Consider the following 23027-nt stretch of genomic DNA (forward strand, 5'->3'; position numbering starts at 1 on the left):
AAATCAGATTAAAATTTAGGCTTACATTGTAACCACCACATCCTACACAATCTACACCTTTAGAAGATTTTCGAAAACGGTGAAGACGCTGAAAAAACTTTTCGTAATTAGACTTTTTCAAAGCTCCGTTTGAAAAGTTTCGCTAAACATAAGACTTAAGATGGCGCCACTTGTCCAAAATAAGCCTCTCATCTTCAGACAGGCACTTAGCAGACGTCGTGTATAACAACCCTTATCTTCGAGTATGTGAGCACTTGAAGTGTTTCAAAACGATATATCTACCGTAGAATTTTCTTTAAAATACGAAAATTATAAAAGAAAAACTGAAATAACCTTCTTTGACCTATAAAGTTTCTTATTTTAACTTCCATATGTCTAAATAAACCATGAACTAATGTAGACAAGACGTCCTTCATAAAAAAAAATTTGCTCAGTCTGTTTTCCTCTGTCAAATTGTCTTTACGCTGTGATGGAGGGTAAACGTAAACGTCAGGAATGATTATAGTGAAAATCAAGTTAAGGGAATACATATTGAAAAATATATAATAACTGCTCATTGCTGGGGATCACTTCTTCTTTTGTTTGTGCCAAAAGATGTTTTCTCTACAAACAATAGTTATGTTTTTTAGTTTTTTAATACTTAAAAATGAGAAAAGCAACCAAATCACACGGTTTAGAATATGCTTACAAATACTTATCTTCGGGGTAAATATAACCCAAGTCATTTGGGAATAAATTAAAAATATCAGTTGAAACAGACACAATGATCTTATCCATACCGTATCCCAATGAATCTCTATACACGGTATTTAACATTATTTTTTCGTGATTGCAGCATCTTCGAAGTTCCGTAACCGTCCACTGTACCAAACATATATATCTGAATCTGTTTTATTCATTTATTTTAAGGTTAAGTAGGTGATCAACCGACAACCTTGCAAGCGGTCTTCAACTTACTTTCAACCCAAAACCAAATCTGTTTAGGCGGAAATCAATCGCATTACTATGCCGTCAGCCAGGCTGTCCTTGACTTTGATGTGAGTATTTACAATATCGATGTTTTATAAAAAAAAAATGATTAAATAAAAAAATATAAGTTCTTATTTAATACATTTATTTATAAAAATTTTGCTACATACACTGTGATTAATTATAAAATATTCGTTTTATGTAACAGCCATTCCTTTAGGATTAAGTTGGTATATTAGCTAACCGCAATCTAAATAAGATTTGATTAAACATCCAAGGACATTTACAAATACGTAGAAATTTAATTTCAAACACGACTAAATGAAATATTACACGAAACCTTTACAAAATAGCATTTCGGTCGACATATTTAAACGAAAGTCGTAAAAGGGACCAACCAGTGTCAAGAAGTAATTTGGTTAGACATTGGTGTAATATTTTTCTGGAAGAATAAAATATCATGATTATACTGTTATTTAATTCTTTATTTTTCGTGTCTAACCAGCCAGCACTGAGAGTTGACGTATTTGCAAAGAGGTAATATATATTAAAAAATAAATAACTTATGATTAGTGATATGGTTGAGTTTGTGGTAAAATATTATCTTCGATTTGGCAATGATGTCACAGGTTTGTAATTCTAGTAACTAGGATTCTAAAATGATAGCTATGCTATACCTATATTAGATGAATTGACTAGATTTTATTTGATATGGTTGAAAACTAACGATGAAATATTAAAAGCCAAAGAAAGTTTTTATACGCTAAAGTTGCGTATCACTAATTACTTTTCTTTCAACTTTGTGCAATTTTTCATTTAACGATTTATGCGCTGTCATAATTTTCACGGAAAAATTAAAATAAAAGTATATTTTACAACATACAACTCATTTATAATTATGTGAAATTGCATTCTAATAATGGTTGGTTGTGAGCTAGAAACTAGATAATGTCAGTGAATATAAATGTAATTCTGCTAAGTGCACTGTGCGATCACATTAGTGACGTATTATATTCTAGTAAATTGAAATTGTGTATTATGTCATCACTTAGTCTAAGAATTAGTTGGCAGTCAAAGTATACATTATTATCCTCATCTTAACCTAAAATACGGAATGGATTAAACTTTTTACCGCGGTTTTGAACAATTTGAATCCTCCGGGTGCGCATTGGCTTATGAATTTCAGAATCGTCGGCTCCAGATAATAATGGTGATTGAAAGTCATCGATTTCCTCTTCGCTCGAATTACTACTCAAATGCAGCTCAATATTGCTATCCAAGTTTTCAGGATGTTCTATAATTTCTGTAATATTTCCATTTATAATAATATTTGGTATTTCATCCTGAGTTACATTAATTACAAACACTTCGGATACCAAAGGATCATTATTTTGTGAACTGTTATTAATATTATCATTATTTTCAGTCACATTACTAACAGGTGACGAGTTAATCATATTGTTGGTATACATATGGTTTGTTTGGTTAGTCAGAACATTACTAGTATTCGAATCAATATATGTTATGTTAGAATGAATGTCTAGGAAACTCTCTGTAGTTACATTATTTTTTTCTAAGTCATCTTTAAATATAGGTTGGCTTGTTGACTTTTCTAAATCGAATATTTGACTATGTTTTGATTTAACTACATGCATGCTTTCACCACTTACGATATCAATTTTAGTAGTTTGTACAACTGCATGATTAAAATCATTAGTATATGGTTTAGAGGTGCTAAATACTTCATAAGAATGATGGGTAGTGTCTGTTGTCGATGTAATGGATTCCACAATACTATCATTTAAAGAATTTATCTCTTGGATTATTTCTACGTTACCTACAATTGTGGAATTAGGTTTTGTTATCACTACTGTATGTTCCGATAGATCATTATATGTTACAGAAGAGTTCAAAACTTCATGAGAATATTTTGTTATCATATCAGTACCATTTGATAAATTATACTCTATATCTTTTAAATTTGTAGAAGGTTCACGAATAATTACAGTTAGTTCAATTGAGGTTTCATCTTTTTCATCGTTGTCTGTTTTATTTTGTACGTCATATTTAGGGGTGATAACTGTTTTATTCAGTGTTGTAATTGAAGAAGTAGGAGTAATATTGATTTCGTCATCTAATGATACTTTAAGGTTCAAAATGGGAAGTGATTTACGTTTAACGTCAAGTGGCTTTGTTTGTTTAGAAAAATATTTTTTTGGTACTACTTTTTTCGTAATTTCTTTATCCTTATTTTCATGTATAAGATCCTGCGTATTAATTATAAAATTATGTGTTGTTTTATGTTGTGGTACTTGGGTTGTAGCTACATTGTTTTTGTTGATTAATTTCATGTCATTTGAATGTTTCGACAATTCTTCATAATCTTCGTGCTCCTGCGCAAGCTTTTCTTCGAAAGACATAGCATTCATGTCGTTACTTAATTTAGCTTTTGCCATTACTAGTGGTGGTACGAAATGATCAGTAGCTTGATTAAATATACTTTCGAAATTTCCAAGTCGGGCCAGCTCATCGTGTAATAACTTGTGATGCATATGTCTTTCATCTTCTAATTTATTTGCATACTCAGTACTTGAAAAGTCTGTTTTATATGGTCCGGTTGGTAAATTGTTGTAGATGTTGTTGTTTTCGATTATATTCAAATCTGGAACTTTATCGAACATCGAATTTTGTTGATTTTGCTTTGCTAGTACGTTTTGTGTAACCAAATTAAATGTTTGCGTTGTTGAAGATTTTACAGTACTTTGCTGAACTTCTTGTTGGTCTGTCATTATATTTTCGTCCGTTTCCGAGTCTCCATCGAACACGAAACCTGTAGTTGTTTCCATATCATTTCCAGTAAAGTGAACATTCCATAGAGTAGTTGACACATCTTCAGAGCATGATAAATCTTTGAGTAGATCTTCTCTTTTCTGTAATACAATAAAAAAATTACTATTATACTATTATTTATTTCTTGATTTAACAGGTTAATAAAAAATTGACAATTAAAAAAATAGTCTCAAATGTACGTACAACATTCCCTGTACATTGAACTCGTCGCACTCCCGCCAAACCACAATCAGTAGTGAGCTGCACAGCCGCACTTTCTGGTAGATATAGCACAGTCAGTGCTGGTAGAGCTTTTAGCATACATCCTTCACTACCCAGCGCCCATTGCGGTACTAAATATACACAATACAGGAATAAATATTTGGTTTATACTTTAGCGCAAAACAATGCTGTCACATCCATAATTTCTTTTGTTTCTCATTCAAAGTGGCTTTAATTTGAAGTTTCACCCATTCGAAACAATACTCTGATTAGGTAAGAACTTATAATGAGTAAGCAATTTGCCATTAATAAACCGATAGCTTAGTAACATAGAGATGACTACTGTACCTGGTAATTCACAAATAAATGAAGCAACGGAAGGTCCTCCACAGGCTCTCGCATCCCAGCGGTAGTCAGCAGCAGGGTCGGCCGCGGCACAAAGCGGTGCCGTCCTCGAATCCGGAGCTGAACTCCAATATCCTTCGCCACTTAATCCTCTGTAGTCTCTATAAAAGAAGTCTTTAATATATAGCCAAACAAACGCCTCCCTAAAAACGTATCTAACTTTAAGGACTATTGACGATATTAAATCGCACAGACTGAATGAGAATGACAATTAAATTTCGGTAGGATATTAAAAACACAACTATATTGTGTGAGTAAAAAGATATAATTTATAGTTTACACCTAGCATGGTCACTTTCATATATTTAATTAAACGTTAGGCACTTCCTAAGATACAGACTGACGTATAAATATGATGAAAAATCATTATTCTGGTATATACATCAATTTTGATAGAGATACTTCTACACTTTTCAACGTTGGGTCACTTTGATATTAAATAGAAAAGAAACTAACGTCCATGTGAAGTCACCATCAGGATTGCTCCTAATGAGGCCGACCCAAACGGCGCTGGAGATGTCCAGTTCCTTCAAATAAGCTCGCACTGCGTCATACTGAGCTGTGGTGTCCACTGCAAAGAAAATATTATATTAATATTCCTATCAAAGATTACTGACTTATCATATTTTAAATAAATGATTGCCCATATCTCCTATGACTGCTCAAATTCCCTATATCAAGTTAAGTTTTCTATCCCTAGACAGAAAACAAAACATACAATTAGAAATAACTTCTCTTGTCGTTTCAAGACAGAGTAATCGGGGGTGCCCAGTACAAAAATGATATAAAAAATAATATATTAAGTAAATAGTCACACACGCACACACACATAAACACATACGTATCCACAGACACACCAATATCTATAAGTATTATATATTTCTAGGATAGGCTAGGTGAGTTCCTAGTGGTGAGGAAAGCTCACGATTAAAAAAAAAAAGTGTGTGTACTTATGTACACACGTTAGAAAACAGAAGTTATATTTCTTTGGCGTAACAAGATAAATTTTTTTTATCTTTCGCCTTATTCGTATATTAGTTTTTTGTGAAGGTGAGCGCGCGCCTCGTAAATAAAAATGTACTCTCATAATTTTGCCATAACACGCGAAAAGAAAAAGATGTCGAAAATAGATGGAAAAATCCATTAGGGTAAGTTTCTAACTTGACCACAAACTCGTGAGTTGCTTTGAGTACCATTTAGAAATGTGAAGCATTTTATTCTTAGTCATATTAGGATCAGAAGCAGGCATGACCCAGCCTTCGAGTGACGTTTATGTAATTTTGTTGACGCGTACCAAAATTTGTGTTGGCGTCGAGCGTTCCATTAAAATTATAATAAATTCTGAAGACATTTGCGATTTCCCTTCACAATTTATTATATTTGTCACCGTGTTTTTCTAATACTTATGAATACGTCAAAAGGCATTAAGAAGTTAGATTTTTGCAAAAGTCTTACGAATATGTCTGGCCATTGCTCTGTCTTACGTACCTAATGTGAAAATTCTAAATTAACAAATTTATAGTTCAGACTTATTTTAAATTTTGATTTCATAATTAATTTTGATCATAAAGTTGCGAATTATGATTGTTTATTTAGAGAAATTTAACTGTTTTAATATATAAAAGTCCCTTTTTGTTTCTATTCACATTATTTTTTAAAACATCACTTTTAGTTTGGTTACGAAATGAGTTTTCTATTAAATATCTTCTATTGAAGATTATTCCGTTAAGTAAGTCAAAGTAGTACAGACAAAATGTGAAAATTAGTTTAAAAAAAATATGTTAAACTTTATTTCGTGGACGATAAATCATCATCCATCATGATAAGAATCTTTCATATCTTCGTAAAACAACATTCGAATATTAAAACTCGTTAAAGTCATTACTTCAACCTCTTTACCGACTGAGTTCATTTAACTGATATGTGTTTTATCAATAAATTATTTTTTTATAGAACATCACCACGGACACTCACACGTGTGCGTTGTAAATTAAGATAAGGAAATACTTCAATGACCAGAAGGTTCAATAAAGTGTTTCATTATATAAATTTGTGTTGAATTATTTTAAATATAAAGTGCGGCAAGGACTGTTATAAAAAACACGTCATTTGATTTGAAGACAATTTTCTAGTTATTATTTTAGCACTCTTTTCGCCTATATGTCCTCTCTTAAACTTGATGCCATTCTTTTTTCAATTTCTTTACACTAATAGTATGATAGCAATAAAATATGCATGGATGAATGAAACATATTTCATTTCAATTGAAAGAGGTGAGGTGTTGGAGTGATAACATGAAGGTAAACCGAGTAACAATGGTATAGAATAGCGAAAGACCAACACGGTGACATTTGGTGGAGGCCTTTGTCGAGAGACAAGCTGATTTGTGATTATTAATAACAGTAAATAATAAAGAAAATCCTAGACTAAGTACAGCAATAATGAATATTTATTTATTAGATACACAATTTAACCGAACCATAACTACTTAGTTCAACCGAATTTTTAAGAAATTTTCGTCAGAGTTTCTATATTTTTTTATATTAAGTATTTTAGGTATAAGTCACAACTGTTTTCCATAGACAGGGACTACAGACATCCACTTGCCACCTTCCCTAAACTTTCTTCTCTCTCATAATTCACGCTCGCCAGCTATAGTGCTTTTGACCTGCTATTTTTCAACTTTATAAAGCTGCTCCATATACATATGACCCTCGCGCACACGCCTTACACACTCGCTGTCTATATACAAATTTAGCTGTAAGCAATGTAAGCATTCTGATTTAATCATATTTATGAGAGAACGTTGGCGATGCCTTTGAGCAGTGCTACGTAGCCTCTGTCTGGATACAATCGAAGTGACTGACAGATGAATTTCCAATGCTAAATTACACCGGGAAACTACGCTGGGACCGTTTGAAGAGGAAATTTGCATTAACATGAAGTGATGTCTCGTCTACAAGCCAAATTTAAATTGAAACCTATTCAGTTGCGACGAGCTTAAAAGCTTTGTATAGCTACAACATAAATAAATACTACAAGTATATTAGTTTGTTAAGAGCTGTGTGGGCTTCAAGGTGTGTTCCACTCTCATATCTGAGATCGTAGGTTCGATGCACGGCTGTGCACCAATGAGGAGGAAAAAATCGTGAGGAATCCTCCATGCCTGAGACTCACGAAGACGGCGTGTGTCAGGTACAGAAGGCTGAACGCCTTCTTGCCTAGTATCATTAAACAAACAAATGATCCCGAAGCGATTTTTATAGTTGCTTTTAACAGTAAAATACGCAAAATGAACCTAACAATATATATTTAATCATTCCATTCTAATATATTAAACGTTTCGAATTAGTTTTCGGAATAGTGTATCTATGTAAATTCTGTTTTTCTTTAACGGGTTGTATTTATGGAAAGAAAAATTGCACGGAAAATCCTAAAAACAGCATTGTAACGTTATTAACATTTTATAAATATTTGCATTGTATGTAATAAAGCAAATGTTCAAGTGTGTTACTAAATACTTGAAAAATTTAGTTTTAGTTCGTACCCACTTAGGTTTTTATCCGAGAAAAACGAACATTCTCTATGGGATAATATAGCAAATGATATGTTGGTATGTAGATACTAAAAAGGTAGGCTAGGTAAAAAAATCATATTGAGTAATGATTTTACTATAAATAACATGATTTAAAAATGTGTGTGCCGTATCAAGTTTCACGGCATCACAGCACAAGTATTAAGCAAAATATTCCACCGATTTCAGAGTATTGCTCGACGCTCACGTGTTTCCGCTTAATTAGGGATGTTGCATTTAAAATATTTTAATTAGCTATTACATTTTATGGTTTAATTAAGATCCTGGAGTCCTGGATCTTCTTTCTTTCAGAAAATTACCCGCTATTGAGTTCTGTTTTTTAAAAATGATGCCCGCAACTTTATCTTCGTTTTTAGCTTTTTCTATAAAACTTAAATGAACGACAACTTCAATTATAACATTTATTTCATTTCAAATATAAAAATCTTATAGCCTGCAAGTATTTGCTTGAAAGTAACAAGGACAGCGGCTCTTTTTATTATTTAAGTTGTTTTTACTTGTGTTATAATTCGTTTTATTGGTATTGGAATGGAATGATGAGAACATTCATCAACTTCAGAGACACATGAAATATCGTTTCCGGTTTTTTTTCTAAATCTTAATATAAGCTGATTTTAATCACATCCTCTCGGTATGGCTTTTAGTTTTCGAGAAATCTGTAGACACGAATGTGCAAATGCTATATAGCTCAAATGTACTCAATTTCATAAGCACCTTAAATCTGTCTTCTTTTGATGTTGTGAGTTTAATAAGAATAACCGAAACCTAAACATAAATAAATACTTTACAATACGCACATACGCACGTGTAGTGTAACTTCTTTGTAAATTAATTCTTACTTAGGTAAAAGCCCCAATAGATGATCATGTACCAGTATATGATCACTCCATGTATTTGTATATCTATATTCACATTGTTTATACACTGTATACGTGCTAATGAATAATCTGCGTTTACGGCACAAGACGTTTTGGGACAGAATTGCCATCTAAAGTTCTAATATGTAACTACTAAACGAAGACTTCAACCAATCAATAGCGTGTATTATTTTCTCGATCTCCCTTTCCTAATTTCTCTCAATCGTTCTCTCCCTTCGTGGACAGAAAAGCAGCACGTCTTCGTGGCGTTTCCTCCGTAAAAATGTTACCCCCATGGGCCTAAAGAAGTTTTACTTCAAAAAAATACTAATTTTCAATATATTTTTGCAAGTTCTCGTGTTCAAATCAAGCAATTATTCTACAGTGAAAGTTCGAAGGCATAATTTTAGAATTTTAAGTTGCCGTCTAAGTATTTGATAATAGAATTCTCAATGTCGGTTTGATCTATTATTTTCTTATCTTTATTCAGCTTTCACCTAGTTTCCCTACAATAACCATTATGCTAGGTTTTATCATAAAATGAAAAGCTGAAAGGAATGATCCCTGTATGTTCACAAAGGATGATTTGTGGTCGCAGTAATATATTATCTATGTTATAAGCAATACTTTTTACCGGAACATCATTTATCTTCACGTACATAACTCAGCAACATTTTTTTATATTTATTTGAATATTTTACGAGTATGCGGTGTTGTTTGAAAAAAAAAAATAATTCTAGACGTGAAAAACTTGGCAATTAAATTAAAGAAACCATACTTTATATTTTAACTTATTTTTTTAAATTTTAATAAAAATGTATTATAGCTCTAAATATTAAATGACTTGTATATATTTAAAATATCTAGACGACAAATCTCGAAATGTTCCGTCGAAGATTGTAATTAAGGTTTCAAAACATCTTTCTCATTTACTTATTTTTTACCTTTTATTCCTTTCTGAGAAACGAATAGATTCATTTATAATTGGATTATTATATTAGTTTATATAGACGAATATACAAACCACATCCTTAAAATAGTCTAAAACGGAGATGGTATAAATATTTATTATGGTAAAATAAGGTTTATATTTTACTTTAACTTAAAATACTTTTATTAATACCGTCTGAGCTTAAACACGACCTAATGGTGCAAATATTAATTAACTGAAGTTTACTCACGGGTCATGGAGAGGAATTATGTAAGTAATGTTTGTTTCCGCTAACTGTAATACCAGGCAGAACTACTCTGGTATGGGTTTAAAGCTAAGGGGATTTATAAACGAGGTATCACAATTAATTTATTGTAAACTTAGATGTTTTATATTCGTATTACGTTGAAAAAAATTACATCCAGTATTACAGGCCAGGGTAAGTAAGTAAGTTAATAGAATAACTATTAGTTATTGGTAAGTACCTTGTTTTATCGAAACAACATTTACACTATATGTAGTTCATTATAATCTGACATCAACATTCATTTTAATTGTTTTCCAGTTTCAACTAACTATAATATATAAATTCATACCCAAATATGGCGATGTATTACGATTTTTGTTTAAAGCACAAATCTGTTTATCAGTTTTTCTTGTACTTTAAAAGCTAAGTCGTATCACAAAATCAGATGACATATTTGTACAAAAAAGAAATCTCTCTGCCCGTTGGCAAGCATCTTAAATTCTATACATCAAATTGTCCAGTACTACGCGCTTGGCACCACGCCAAGCAAGCCGCGATTCCCAACGCGACTCTCAACAAAACTTCGAAACGACGCCAAGCCAATATTTGTGGGGCTATTTAACTGCTCCAACAGATCTACTGGTGACATTTATTGCCACAATGGCACTGGCGATAATTGCTTTATGCGGTAAACTTGTAAGTTTGTGATGACCATATGTAGATCAACCATTATAATCAGACGAAATATTCTCGTCTTCAAGGGTGAAAATCCTATGCGCTTCGTACGGCTACAATATGTTTTCACCTTAAATAATAATATTTTATTTAATAACCTTTCATACGCAATGTTATCAAATTATTATTAAATCTAACACTGACTTAACGAACATGATACTAAGCACTATTTAGATACAATTTTCTCAAATCAAATTAAGATAAAATATCTTAATTTAAAATCGAAATAACTCTCGCAATAGTAGCTTATCATTTAAAAAATCAAACACCCAACTACACGTAATACTCGTCAAGCGAGTTTGCTTATCTTGCCGAAGCCGCGTACAAATTATTTGAAGTAGTCTATTAAGTATGAGGGTGTGCAATTATTTAATCAATTACCGCGCAATATTAGCGCGTTTAACAAATTCTAATGAGCATTAAAGAAACATATTAGAATGAGCCTAGTAGACTAAAATTACGACGGCTGATGGCGACGTGTATCTCGTTCGTATATATTAAGTTTCTCATGTAAATAAAATGCATTTTTGTAATGAGAAATAAAGTTATTTAAACATAAGTGAGTTTTATATTTAAATATTTGTCGTTATGCACAAAACCTTATAGTGAATTAAGTCTTTATAACCTTCGCAATTCCTTCGGGACACCAAGTCTGAAATACAAAATTCGAGACATTTATATTAAATTGCGAATTGTGATGCAGCGGCTCATTCTTATGTCTCTAGGGAAAAGTCCGTGATTCCTGATTCGGGCAGCTCTTCGCATTTTTGATATAGTTAAGTTAAGGCTAATAATACGAATAACTAACTGCTAACATAGTTTCAATTATTTATTTGAACTGTAAAAATATATTATAGTATGTCACTAGCATAACTAGCATAACTAGCATATACGCGATCTCTTTTAGTCAGTATTTTTAGAGAAATAAATATTACTAGCTTCTAAACGATTTCCATTTTAAGTCGAAAGCATTTCTAAATGACAAATCTTTTTATCCTTTACGAATTTAACGATTTTTTATAATAGAAAATATGCGTTTTATTCCTCTTGTAATCATATTAGTACGATATTGACCGTAGGTATATATTATGTTCAGAATTTTTTTTTGTATCTCTACCCAGAGTCTTTGTAGCGTAATCATGACCACCTTGAAAATTCCATGGTTGTTTTTACTGAATTATACTTCGTACTAAAAAGTATCACTAAATACTAAATTTGTCACTGACAGAACAATAAACTTAACCCGTCAAATCAATTTCAGTTTCAAAGTCGTTATTCAAGTTGGAATTAGCATCGTTTAGCAATTGAGCTGGATATACGAATTTTCATTTATACAATCGATTTGAATTTAGTTGATATATTAATGGTTAATTGACATAGATGTAAATCTTTGTGAATCGAATGTAAGACTTCCGGATGAGCGTTAATTAAGTGCATCAAGCACCTTACATTTTAACTATTTATTCTAATATTATGTATTACAGAAATACATACATTATCCTTACATACTAAACCAATACGATAATGTCGAGAAAAAATATAATAAAGGGTGTCTCAGTGCAGATTTTCACAAATTTCTCGCTTACCTGTGGGGCTAGCGGGAGGGGAGGGGAGGCGTTCCGGTGACGAGTACGGATTTTTAATCGCTATGTCGCAATGGTCTGCACCGCGCGTACGCAGGAGATTCGTACTTTTGCAATGAGTTTTCGTTGAGTGAAGCACAACGCACGTTTTGTAATTGCTTTGAAATCTGCCGTTTAATTGACGCCCCTAGCATTCAGTTAATGTCGTGTGTAGAAAAGTTCAGAGCGACGTTTACTGAATCATTCAAAACGCAAGCGAAATAGACCTGTGCGATCGATTGAAATCATCGACCGCGTCGCCGCTGCGGTCGCGGAGCATCCACGACGATTAGTTAGAAAATATGCTGGCTCTTTGAGCCTCCACCGTTCAACAAATCATCAAATTTTGGCCTTAGACTTAAAATTACATCCTTATAAGATCCAAATAGTGTTAGACATTTTTTCAGAGGAAAATGGGATGTTTATTTTATTAATGAGTCTTACTTTCACAGTGATGGTGCGTCACTTGTCAAAATTGCCGTTACTGGTCATCAAGCATTCAAAAAACAGTCACTGTATGGTGTGCAAGATCGGCGAAGAAAATAATCGAGCCATTTTTCTTCGAGGATGACATTGGTACATAATTCACAATTAAGGATATTGTCATTCAAGTGTATAGGGTCACAGCCAACATAGCTAGGGTCTCCATGGACACACTAAAAGCATTGTGTTCCGGAAAATCAAAAGCCGCCTTGGAGACATATTGTGGCAACTAGCTCTCCCGAATGAACCCCAGCTAACTTTTTTATTTTACTCTCAAAACAAGAGTTTATGTTACCACTAATACGAATCTTGAGCAGACTAAAATAACGACAGAAGTGAGATTCATATTAACGACCTGCGGCGTTAGCAACTTCGCTAGTCCGCTTTGAAGAGTGCATTCGCCGTGATGGAAGACATCTTGACGGTGTTATATTTCATACATAAATCCGTACTAATACTATATTATATACATATATTATATATTATAGTATAATACTTAATAATTTACTTCAATGATTATATTACAAATTCAATGTTTTTTAATATTTCTGGTTCTGGCCCTTGGTATTGCAACTATACAATATATAATATATATATATATATATATATATAAGCTTGGCCTTTGCCGTCGCAATTATCCCATAGATACAATGAAACCGTCTTGGGTTGCACACTACCCCCCTACAAGACTTTTAACACATAGTAGACAAACTGTAAGTCCCTAGGTAGTCTCTAGTAGGGACTATATACATACAACTTACAGTTGTAAGGTCTTAATGGTTATCGAATAACCATGCACATATTAGTTAATTAAATGAAAGTGCAATGTGCATGGCTGTACGACCAGCAATTGTTATAGTTAAAGGCAATCATCTTAAGAAGCCGGGTGTCAGTGATTCATAGCAATCGTCTCACGACCTGTCTACAAAGCCTTTTCAGTGCTCACATAGAATGCCCACTCCAGACTCATTTCTTAAATTAGTCCGCTCCGCTTTTAGACGAGTTCAACGAACCATTTGAAATTCTTTTGTCATTCCAAGAGGTTTCTTTAATTATTCGCTTAGTTTATTTTCATAGTTTTTGTACAATGAATCTTTCCGTGAATGCAACTATAAGACCCTGTAGTATTATCCTGCCTATTTAACTTAATCAGCTTTTTTATATATTTTTAGTCAAGCTAATATATATATATATATATATGTACGGAGCAATAGCGCTTGTATCAGACGCTATTGTCATAATACGTCACAGAGCTCGTAAATTAACGACTTCAAAGTCTAAGTAGTTTATGATCTTTAATATTTTTGGATTATTCGACTTGCTTGCTATTGATAGTCTGTAGTAATAGTAATGTCATTGTCATTATAATTTAATAATAACAAAGTATCAAGCATGCTCAAAACCATTCATGTTAATACTTTTGGTTTATTTGATTTGTGAATGTTGCTAGATATAATAAAACAGGACTATTTGTTAGTGCGTAGTAATAGTAATGAAGTTTCTTCCATCATTTTATTTTATAGACAAGTAGGTGATTAGACCTTTGTGTCTGACACATATCATGTATTTACAAGACGATTGTCAAAATTAACAATTGTAAGATTGTGTTACTTAAAGCTGATTAATTGAGTAAGGGAAATATTGCTCTTTGGCGAAGTTAGAGCTGGCTCGAGGCGACTGGGGTTAAATTGGTTGTAGAGAATTGCTCCCAGATATTGGGTTAATTAATTAGTTGTTGGAACGGCTTTGCATTTCAATAAAGGTTCCTTCATCTTCGGTTTAATGTCTTAGATATGAAAGGTGAATTTTCTATAAATATGTACATTATAATCTCTGTAGCGGTGCTGAGGGAACTGCGCATTTTCAGGCATTATAGAGAGTCGTTATGGAAAGTATCTTACATTGTATTATAACTCTCAGATCTCTGGTCACAAGGCTATTTGTATATTTTGAATTAATCAAATAGTAAATAAACAAATTTCATGTTGAATTCAATGGAAGGATTAATTTTACGAGTATACCTTTTATAAATATTTTTGCTTTTCTTCCTTTATAACGTGGTTAGTTTGTCTAGGACAACAATTCATGGGAGTGAAATTTCCTTTCTGCCTCGATGTCCACTAATGAAAATTAGCTGCAGGTATTAATCCGAACAAGAAGAACGTAGAAGATTTAGAGTGACCACACCTCTACGCAAAGCTAAGGAATCAAGCCACTCGGAAAGTGACTCAACATGGTCGTCGACTATTCAAACAGCTTTTCGTATTCAATACAGTGAAATGGGAGTAGAAGGAGCTGATACTGGGGATCCCTCCCCTAAGTAAGAACATAATATGGGGCCGAACGTGCCCCGTTAATTGCGACCTGATGCTCCAAACGGCCAGAAAGCTGGAAGTCTATATATTGAACTAGCAGTCCTGACAGACAGAAAGACCCGTTGTCCTGTCTTGACAATGAATATTAATTTCGTATTGGTTTAATAACTAAATAATATTCCAGAAACAAAGTGTTTGCTGTTCATGCATTATGATAAACAACATTCTTTGTTTCTGGCGCGTATATAAATAGTTTTGTTGGTATTCCAACACAGGAACAGGCGACATATAACTGACCATATGAAAAACATGGATTTTCAAGATTAATGCCACAAACAATTAGCGACTGAAATTATGTTATATGTATTTTATAAATACATTGACTCCGATCGAAGCGTTTGTTTTTAACGACATCCTCTTTGACGATAGTTGCAGCACGCATTCTGTCAATTTTATGTCAGAAAGGTTACATAAGAAAAGTTTGAATTGTGGTAAATTTTCTATAGTAACAAAAGTATTCAAATATTCCGCGCAATTTTTTTAATCTTTTCTTTCACAAGAACCTTCTCCTGACAATAACAAACACAACAAAACAAGAATTAGCGAAATCAGTCCAGCCGTTCACGCGTGATGCCGTGACCAAGGGATATAGGGATTCATTTTGGTATATAATATAGATAACAGAACGTATATATTCAGACAGTTATATATTAAATGTATTATGTAAGCATTGTCTTAAACTTCGATCCGTTCAACGTAATCACCGCTATTGTGCTACAAGATGGGAGCCTACGAAATACTACGAACAATTCAAATGGAATTTGAACTACGCCGTAGACATTGTAGACCCTCTAAAAGGCTCGATTGTAAGATTTCTCCGTTTAATATTACTATACAAAGTGATCGTAAATCGCTCTATTGAAATGAGTTTAATTAACACATATTCATACAAAATCGGTCCCGATCAGTCGGTGCGTGATTTGCCGCAGACAATATTGTTCTCATTTGACCTAAACGTATGCTACGGTGTATAATTAATTTAAATAATTGTTTATTTTAATTAAATTTTATAATACTCGCGCAAAAGTTAATAAGGAACGTGTTATATTTAAATAGATTATTGTAAACATATGACGTTTATGAAAAATATTTTTTTAGTTACTCAGTCTATGTAGGTGACTTGAGGTCGTACTTGAATTTGTGTATGCGGTGTTGTTAGTTATTTTTGACTATGTATTTGGGTGTTGTTCCCATCAGAATGTAAGTGCGTGCTCCTATTTCACCATGCCTCCTGCTGATGTCATGTGGAACATGGTGTGATAGTCTGCAGCTACTTACAATCGTTGTGTAAACAAAAAAAAACTTGGCGATTAAAAAGAGTGGCGGAGAGTATATTGCTAGTTTTTCTCTTCCGTTGTACGCCCTTGATTTGATAACTGGCTGTAAATATAAAATTAGAAGCATTTAAGATATATCTTTTTTATTTACGTTCATAAGTGTTATGAACCTATATGAATAAATGATTTTTTGACTTTTAATCCTCAAATTCTTCGTGAATACAAACAAGACATATATATTATTATTTATTATTATTTTGGTCAAAATTTAGGGCTTCTAAATATTTTTTTATTCTCCTAGTTTACAATATAGTATATATTACATAGTATGAGAAACCAACTTGAAAGTTACAGCCTGTGTTCACAGAGTCAATCACGAATTCTGTTTATGATTGTGGCTACGATGATGATTTACTCAACTGCAAAACAATTATACTAACGCATATAGCCTTCTATTTTTGAAAAATTGTTAATCAAGTCAACCGTCTTTTGTTTTTATGAACTGCAATAAATCTGACGGCTTAATAAATTTTTAAACTTATAAACAAGTAACATTTTTGAACTAAAACTTCTTTATCGGCGTTAGAAAAATATTACGAGTCACAGTTTTCGGTTACGCGCCATCTCCATCTTGTCCCTACCACGGTTGATTCGAAGAGCTTTGAAGCCATAAATAACAAAAATAAATAATAACAATAACAACGATAGTAATAATTCTATTACAATTAATGAAATTCTGTAATAATCTTAGTCGTAATAAGGTAAAATGAAATAATTGTATTATTTGTTTTCATGTCTATGATAATAAAAGCCTTTTGTTAAAATTTATCTTATTTAACTTTATTTAAAACCAATTTCTGTAAAGTTGCATATAGTAGATAATTTTTCGAAAAATAAGGGCATAAAAAAGTTTAACTTCTTACGTGTGTACGCTAGTACATACACAGATTTTTTTTTCAACTTTTTTCTAACAATAATTTTCAAATTAAATAAATAACAAAACACAACAATGCATTTGACTCAAATTACGGGAATTTTCTAATTGTCACACCATATTTTATTGTGTCATGAGGGTACGTCATTAAGGGCATGCTGTTTGCATCTGTCCCATGTCAAGTGTCGGGTCGGCTTCAGTTTAACAAGCCCTCGTCGTAATATGAATAAAAGGTTTTTACCTTTAATGGAATATGAGAAAAAGGTCTTATAATTGAAATATGCCACGGAGGTTGACACGCATAGCATTTTTTTCGCTTTTACCACAGAGACTCTTCAGAAGAGTAGTTCGGATTAATACCTGCAGCTGAGTTTCATCATTGGACGTTGAGGCAATATACGAAACTGGTCCGTCGTTCCAAACAAGTGTTTTTAAAGCCAGTTTTTGCCACGAACCATATCTTTGTGGAACCAACTGCCCACCGAAGTATTTCCGACCCGACCACCCTTAGTGTCCTTACAAGGAAGGAACGAGCTTACAAATTCTAAAAAGGCCGAACGCGCTCGCGAGCTCTCTGTCCATTTGTTTTCGCCATCACATTAATAAAATATAAACTTAGAAATAGGACTTAAACAATGAATAATTTGCTTTTAAAATCCTATTCACTAATAAACACTTAAATCATTGAATCATTTCAATACCATTTATATTAACAGAGAACGTGATTGAAAACATTTTAATATCTTTTAAAAATTCCTATTTGATGCGTTTTAAATATAGGCTTTAGACAGCGCTTTTCAATATATTAAAAACCTATTTCGACGTTATTCGCGTATTAATAGATCTTGATTAAAAACTTTTTGCTAAATGTGTTTTTATATAATTCTCTTTGAAAAGCATACATAATTTACGTTACCGTCGAAATATCATTGCATCTATTGAACGTATATATGTATAATAAAATACGTTTAGTTGATTATTAGTGGTAATTTACGACTCTTATTACTTATGGAGAAAATGTTGACTCAATTTGATTTTGAAATACTCACTAGAACATTTTTAGGTTTAACCCTAACCCTTTATCATAGCTGTTTCATGATCATTTGTCGATGACCAGCGCAGGAGGTGCGAAACACACGCCATCGACTTCTGGGACTAAGGCAAACCGGTTTCCTCACGCGAATGTTAAATGCAACAGAAAGAAACTCCATTTTTGTACAGCCGGGTATCGAACCTACGACTTCAGATACAGAAATCTGACCCAAAAAGGTTGTATCGCCACTGGTTCTTTAATGGAATTATGTCTACTTCATATTAGTGACAAAAACTATTTTCAAGCTCCATATAAGTTCTACGAAACTCGATTCAAACGTTAACCAAAGTTTGACGCAGAATGTTCGTTAGTAAAGTAAGACTTTTAATTGTACTTAAATGTTTGTCGTCAGTTGTTGTCAATAACAACTTTGTAGTATATGCAAATTGGTTTTGAACTTAACAAACACAAACGAACAGATCCAAAAATCTGAAGTCAAATCCATAAAAGCCATTTTTACGTAATTTTAAAGCTGTTTCACGCAACGATGTGCAAGCGCAGATGCTGGCGGGAAGGCTAGATTGCCCTTACGTAGGTAAGGTACTTCGTAGTAAAAAAAACTATGTGTAGATTTATCGCGGTGATGTGTGTCTGTAATTTTAAGATTAATTATATCTTAAAGTTTAATATCTGACTAACGGCCGTATGTATATTATTATTAAAAAATAAAACTACATAACTTGCGATTACAAGTGCAAGAACAGTTACAAATGTCAGTGCCTTTAAGAGTGACAATACAGCATAAATTTGTGTGTCTTTTATTAAGGTTTTATACCCATAAACATAAAAATACTAAATCTAGGTTTAACCATGAAGAAATATTTGGATGATGTCATTTTACTGCAGTATATTTTCTGGCAAGCTAATACATTCAATATATTGCCCAAAGTGAATCATAATTTATGTTTTACGTGCCAAAATGTTCGTTGACTGGTAGAAATAGTAACCATAAATCACAACGTGTTATCCTATATCATGGGTCATTTTTCAATAAAACGAGCAAAATTCGTTCATTATTATGGGCAGAATGTCCACCTACAGCTCGCTTTCATCCAGTAGAATTCTGTATTTTTTTATAAATATGTGTATGCACAAACACATCATTCAACATTACAATCTAGTCTAAGTCTAATAAGTAATCAAAACTAACTTAGTTTCCTAAAATGATATTTATCAAAGAAAGTCTCCAATAAAACCACTTAAACTCTCTATTAATGGGAATCTACTCTGTTTTTATGTACATTTTGTTTCTCTTATAGCTCTTAGTTAGCCCTTAAGACTAACGTGCACTCACACTATCGAATCACATCACACTAATTCGAATTGTTTTATACTTTTGAATCTTCTCACTAGGCCCGTTATGTTAAGTTGAATAGCCTCGACATTCACGTGTGAGTGCTTCCACTAACACACACACACCTTTGCAAGAAGGCAATTTTGTTTAATAAAAAAAATGTATGGATGATATAAAATATTTTATATGTTAAAATAAAATGTCCTGTGTAAAGTTAATTCACACGTTTTTAAGTCAGTATTTAAATTTCTCTATGAAATCAATAATCCTATATTTAAGAAAATGACGAAGAAACCTTAGAGTATCTGCCAGGAATGTCAGGGTCCCAAAACAAGGTACCATAATGCTAGTAGCTTTCTAGTAAGAAAGCGTAGTTTCAAATTATTATTGAAAAATGTTCAAGCTAAGTCTTGAATCAATGGACTTTTCCAACTCAAGGGGGGGGAAGGGATGGTTAAAAACTTAACTCGGTAAAGTATATTACACTGGTCCCTTTTAATGTTTACTTTGTACAGGGGTGATAGATGACACGCTAATAAAACACCGCCCTTTAAACCTGCCCAGTGTTTGCGGGTCAACGTTATGAGAATTTATAGGTTTGTACATCGTGCTATGTTTGTCTACTGTTTACTTAATATTGCGTTTACACAGCTTAATATAGCGTTAATGTATTGTTAATGTTTCGTACTAAAGTTTTGTAGTAAATATGACAAATGACGATCATTTATTTTTTTCCTATTTCAAAATGCATCTACTTTGTTAATGTTTCTTAGACATAGAAAGTATAGTGTGTAATTAAATTGGCATAACGAAAAGCGTTAGTATATTTATAAATAAGGTAAATATACTAATTGTAATGGTTGCAGCTCCTTACAAACGTTGTATAAAACAAAAAAAAACTTGGCGATTAAATAGAGTGGCGAAGATTTTATTGCTAGTTCTTCACTTCCGTTCTACGCCCTTAATTTGAAAACTAGCGGTAAATATAAAATTAGAAGCATTTAATGTATATTTCTTTTTTTTAACGTTCATTAGTGTACATTGTGATACATAAATGAATAAATGATTTTTGACTTTTTAAGACTATGGAAAGCAAAGTCTAAATAATTCAGACAGCAATATTTATTAAAGCATAAACCAGATTGAGCACATTAAAAATAGTTGGAGAAATGCTCGTTCAAAACTCGACGTTTTCCATCCCGTTTTAATTGATCTTTAAAATAATGACTTGCCATTAAGTTACGGCCCGATTTGTACCTTAAAATTAATGAAGTGTAATAAGTCTGATGGTTTGCTCCACCCCGTCTTGGATGAATAATGGCTCCATTAAGTCATACTCCTAATCGGGAACGTCACTAATTTTCATGCTTCTGAGTAATTCTTCTAATATATTACTAGTCTGTTATTGTTATCACTGTGGCTTGGTGGTTAACTTACTATTATCCTGTATGCATTACAGTAAAGAATAATATTTACGTACAAAAATCTGTTCTTACTTTAAGAAAGAAAAAAACACACGCTTAAATATATTTTTATATCTCTTTGCGGGATTTGGAGACTTTAACAAACATATCTTAGAAGGAAGTTCTGATCTATGGTGCTAATATAATGTCATGCGCAACTGTTTATTGGTTTATATATTATACGTAGTTTATAAAAATGATTTTATAGTAGTGTGGTGAAAACTTTACATACAATTTCACGTATTATTATTCGGTAGATCTATCGAAGTGTAGCCGTCAAACTATAATCTTAAAATTGTCAACTGTCCGAAGGCTGTCCCTGAATGGACAGCTTTATGATAGACAGTAGATTAAAAAACCAAATCGAAAACATATTATTGATTACCTACTGAGTAATGAATCAATATTTGATGTATTCACTATTCTTGAAGTGCATTCATTTTATTTGACTGATACCTGTGTTTCATTCCTAACTCTATGGAGACAGTACGGTCTACGGTCTCAATTGTAAGCAGTACGTTGAGGTTCACAATCTTTCGACAGTTCTTCAGCGACAATCTCGCGAGATAGATTATAACCTAACTTCACACACATTGTGGACGCGTAGTGCGATACATTTCCTTCGCGAAGATATTGCGTTTGGTTTCAGTTAATACTAAGCAGGAGTATTGTGTTGAATACGCGTCTTGAAAACAGTCAAAAATCAAAAACGAAAATAAATAAAATAATATATATATATATATATATATATATATATATATATATATATATATATATTTATAATTAAGTTTGTTATGGAAGAGCTGGGATCCCTGACGCACGTATTTTTTTACTTTAAAGAGTTCCCAAATGTTACCAATTCATATGTACTTAGAAGGAATAAACACATTTCTATTTCATTTATTTTATATTTTTTTAATATTAGGCCCCAATTAGAAAATATTTATCAAATACCAATAAAATTTTCCCTTTTATTTAAATATAGAACGCATTAAGGATTCCGCTCGGAACAAGTGGCAAACCGGAAGAGACGAGACGTGTTACGAACTGAATTTTAATTACACTTATTTATAACAGCCTTATTTTATAAGCATTATAGTTGTATTTGAAGGACACCTGCAACGAATATAATAAATATATTTATATAATTCTGCTCAAGAACTCTTGTTTTAGGAACACTTTTTTACCCGAAATTGTACCGAAGGGCGCGACCTATAGCCCCTAACGTAGAGACCAGGACTATAAATATAGGGAAATATATGGGGCTATAAAGCCAGGGAGTGGCCTGACGAAACGATATTGCTAGAATTTCTATTATAATACTAATTACGGTTCTATTACTATTTAATACGTTAAAACAATAAATTTTCTCAATAAAAGAAATCTATGTTAATCAAAGTTCAGTCTACATAATATATAGAAATTAATTAACTAAAAAATTAGAGTTTTACTGCAATAAACCTCAATACCCATGTAATGTTAAAATTATATAAAGCATTTTTATAAAAAAGTATTTACAAATTTGAATACGAGTTGCTTACATTCAACGAACAATACAGGAAATCGTTAAAACAAAAAATCATACGAAATGTTCGTGTATAGAAACATGAGTTTATAAAAGCCTTTTATGTTGTAAAAACGGTTTTAAATACTATCCTTTGAATGTCCTAAAGTAAGTCTAGGTTAATGAAAATAC

At 32.4% G+C, this 23027-nt stretch overlaps 1 protein-coding gene across 1 annotated transcript in view; it reads right to left on the minus strand.

The window, feature by feature from the left end:
• Positions 1–1152: 1152 nt before the first annotated feature.
• Positions 1153–23027, minus strand: part of LOC123707698 (protein PF14_0175) — a 47389-nt gene continuing 25514 nt past the window's right edge. Inside the window, exons 3-6 of the mRNA XM_045657978.1 lie at positions 4882–4996; positions 4369–4526; positions 4003–4151; positions 1153–3899 (exon numbers count right to left, since the gene is read on the minus strand). Of these exons, the coding sequence (XP_045513934.1) occupies positions 2067–3899; positions 4003–4151; positions 4369–4526; positions 4882–4996 (2255 nt within the window). The 3' untranslated portion in view covers positions 1153–2066. The remainder of the gene's footprint in view (positions 3900–4002; positions 4152–4368; positions 4527–4881; positions 4997–23027) is intronic.

The sequence above is a fragment of the Pieris brassicae genome, chromosome 3, assembly GCF_905147105.1.
Source record: "Pieris brassicae chromosome 3, ilPieBrab1.1, whole genome shotgun sequence".
NCBI lineage: Eukaryota > Metazoa > Arthropoda > Insecta > Lepidoptera > Pieridae > Pieris > Pieris brassicae.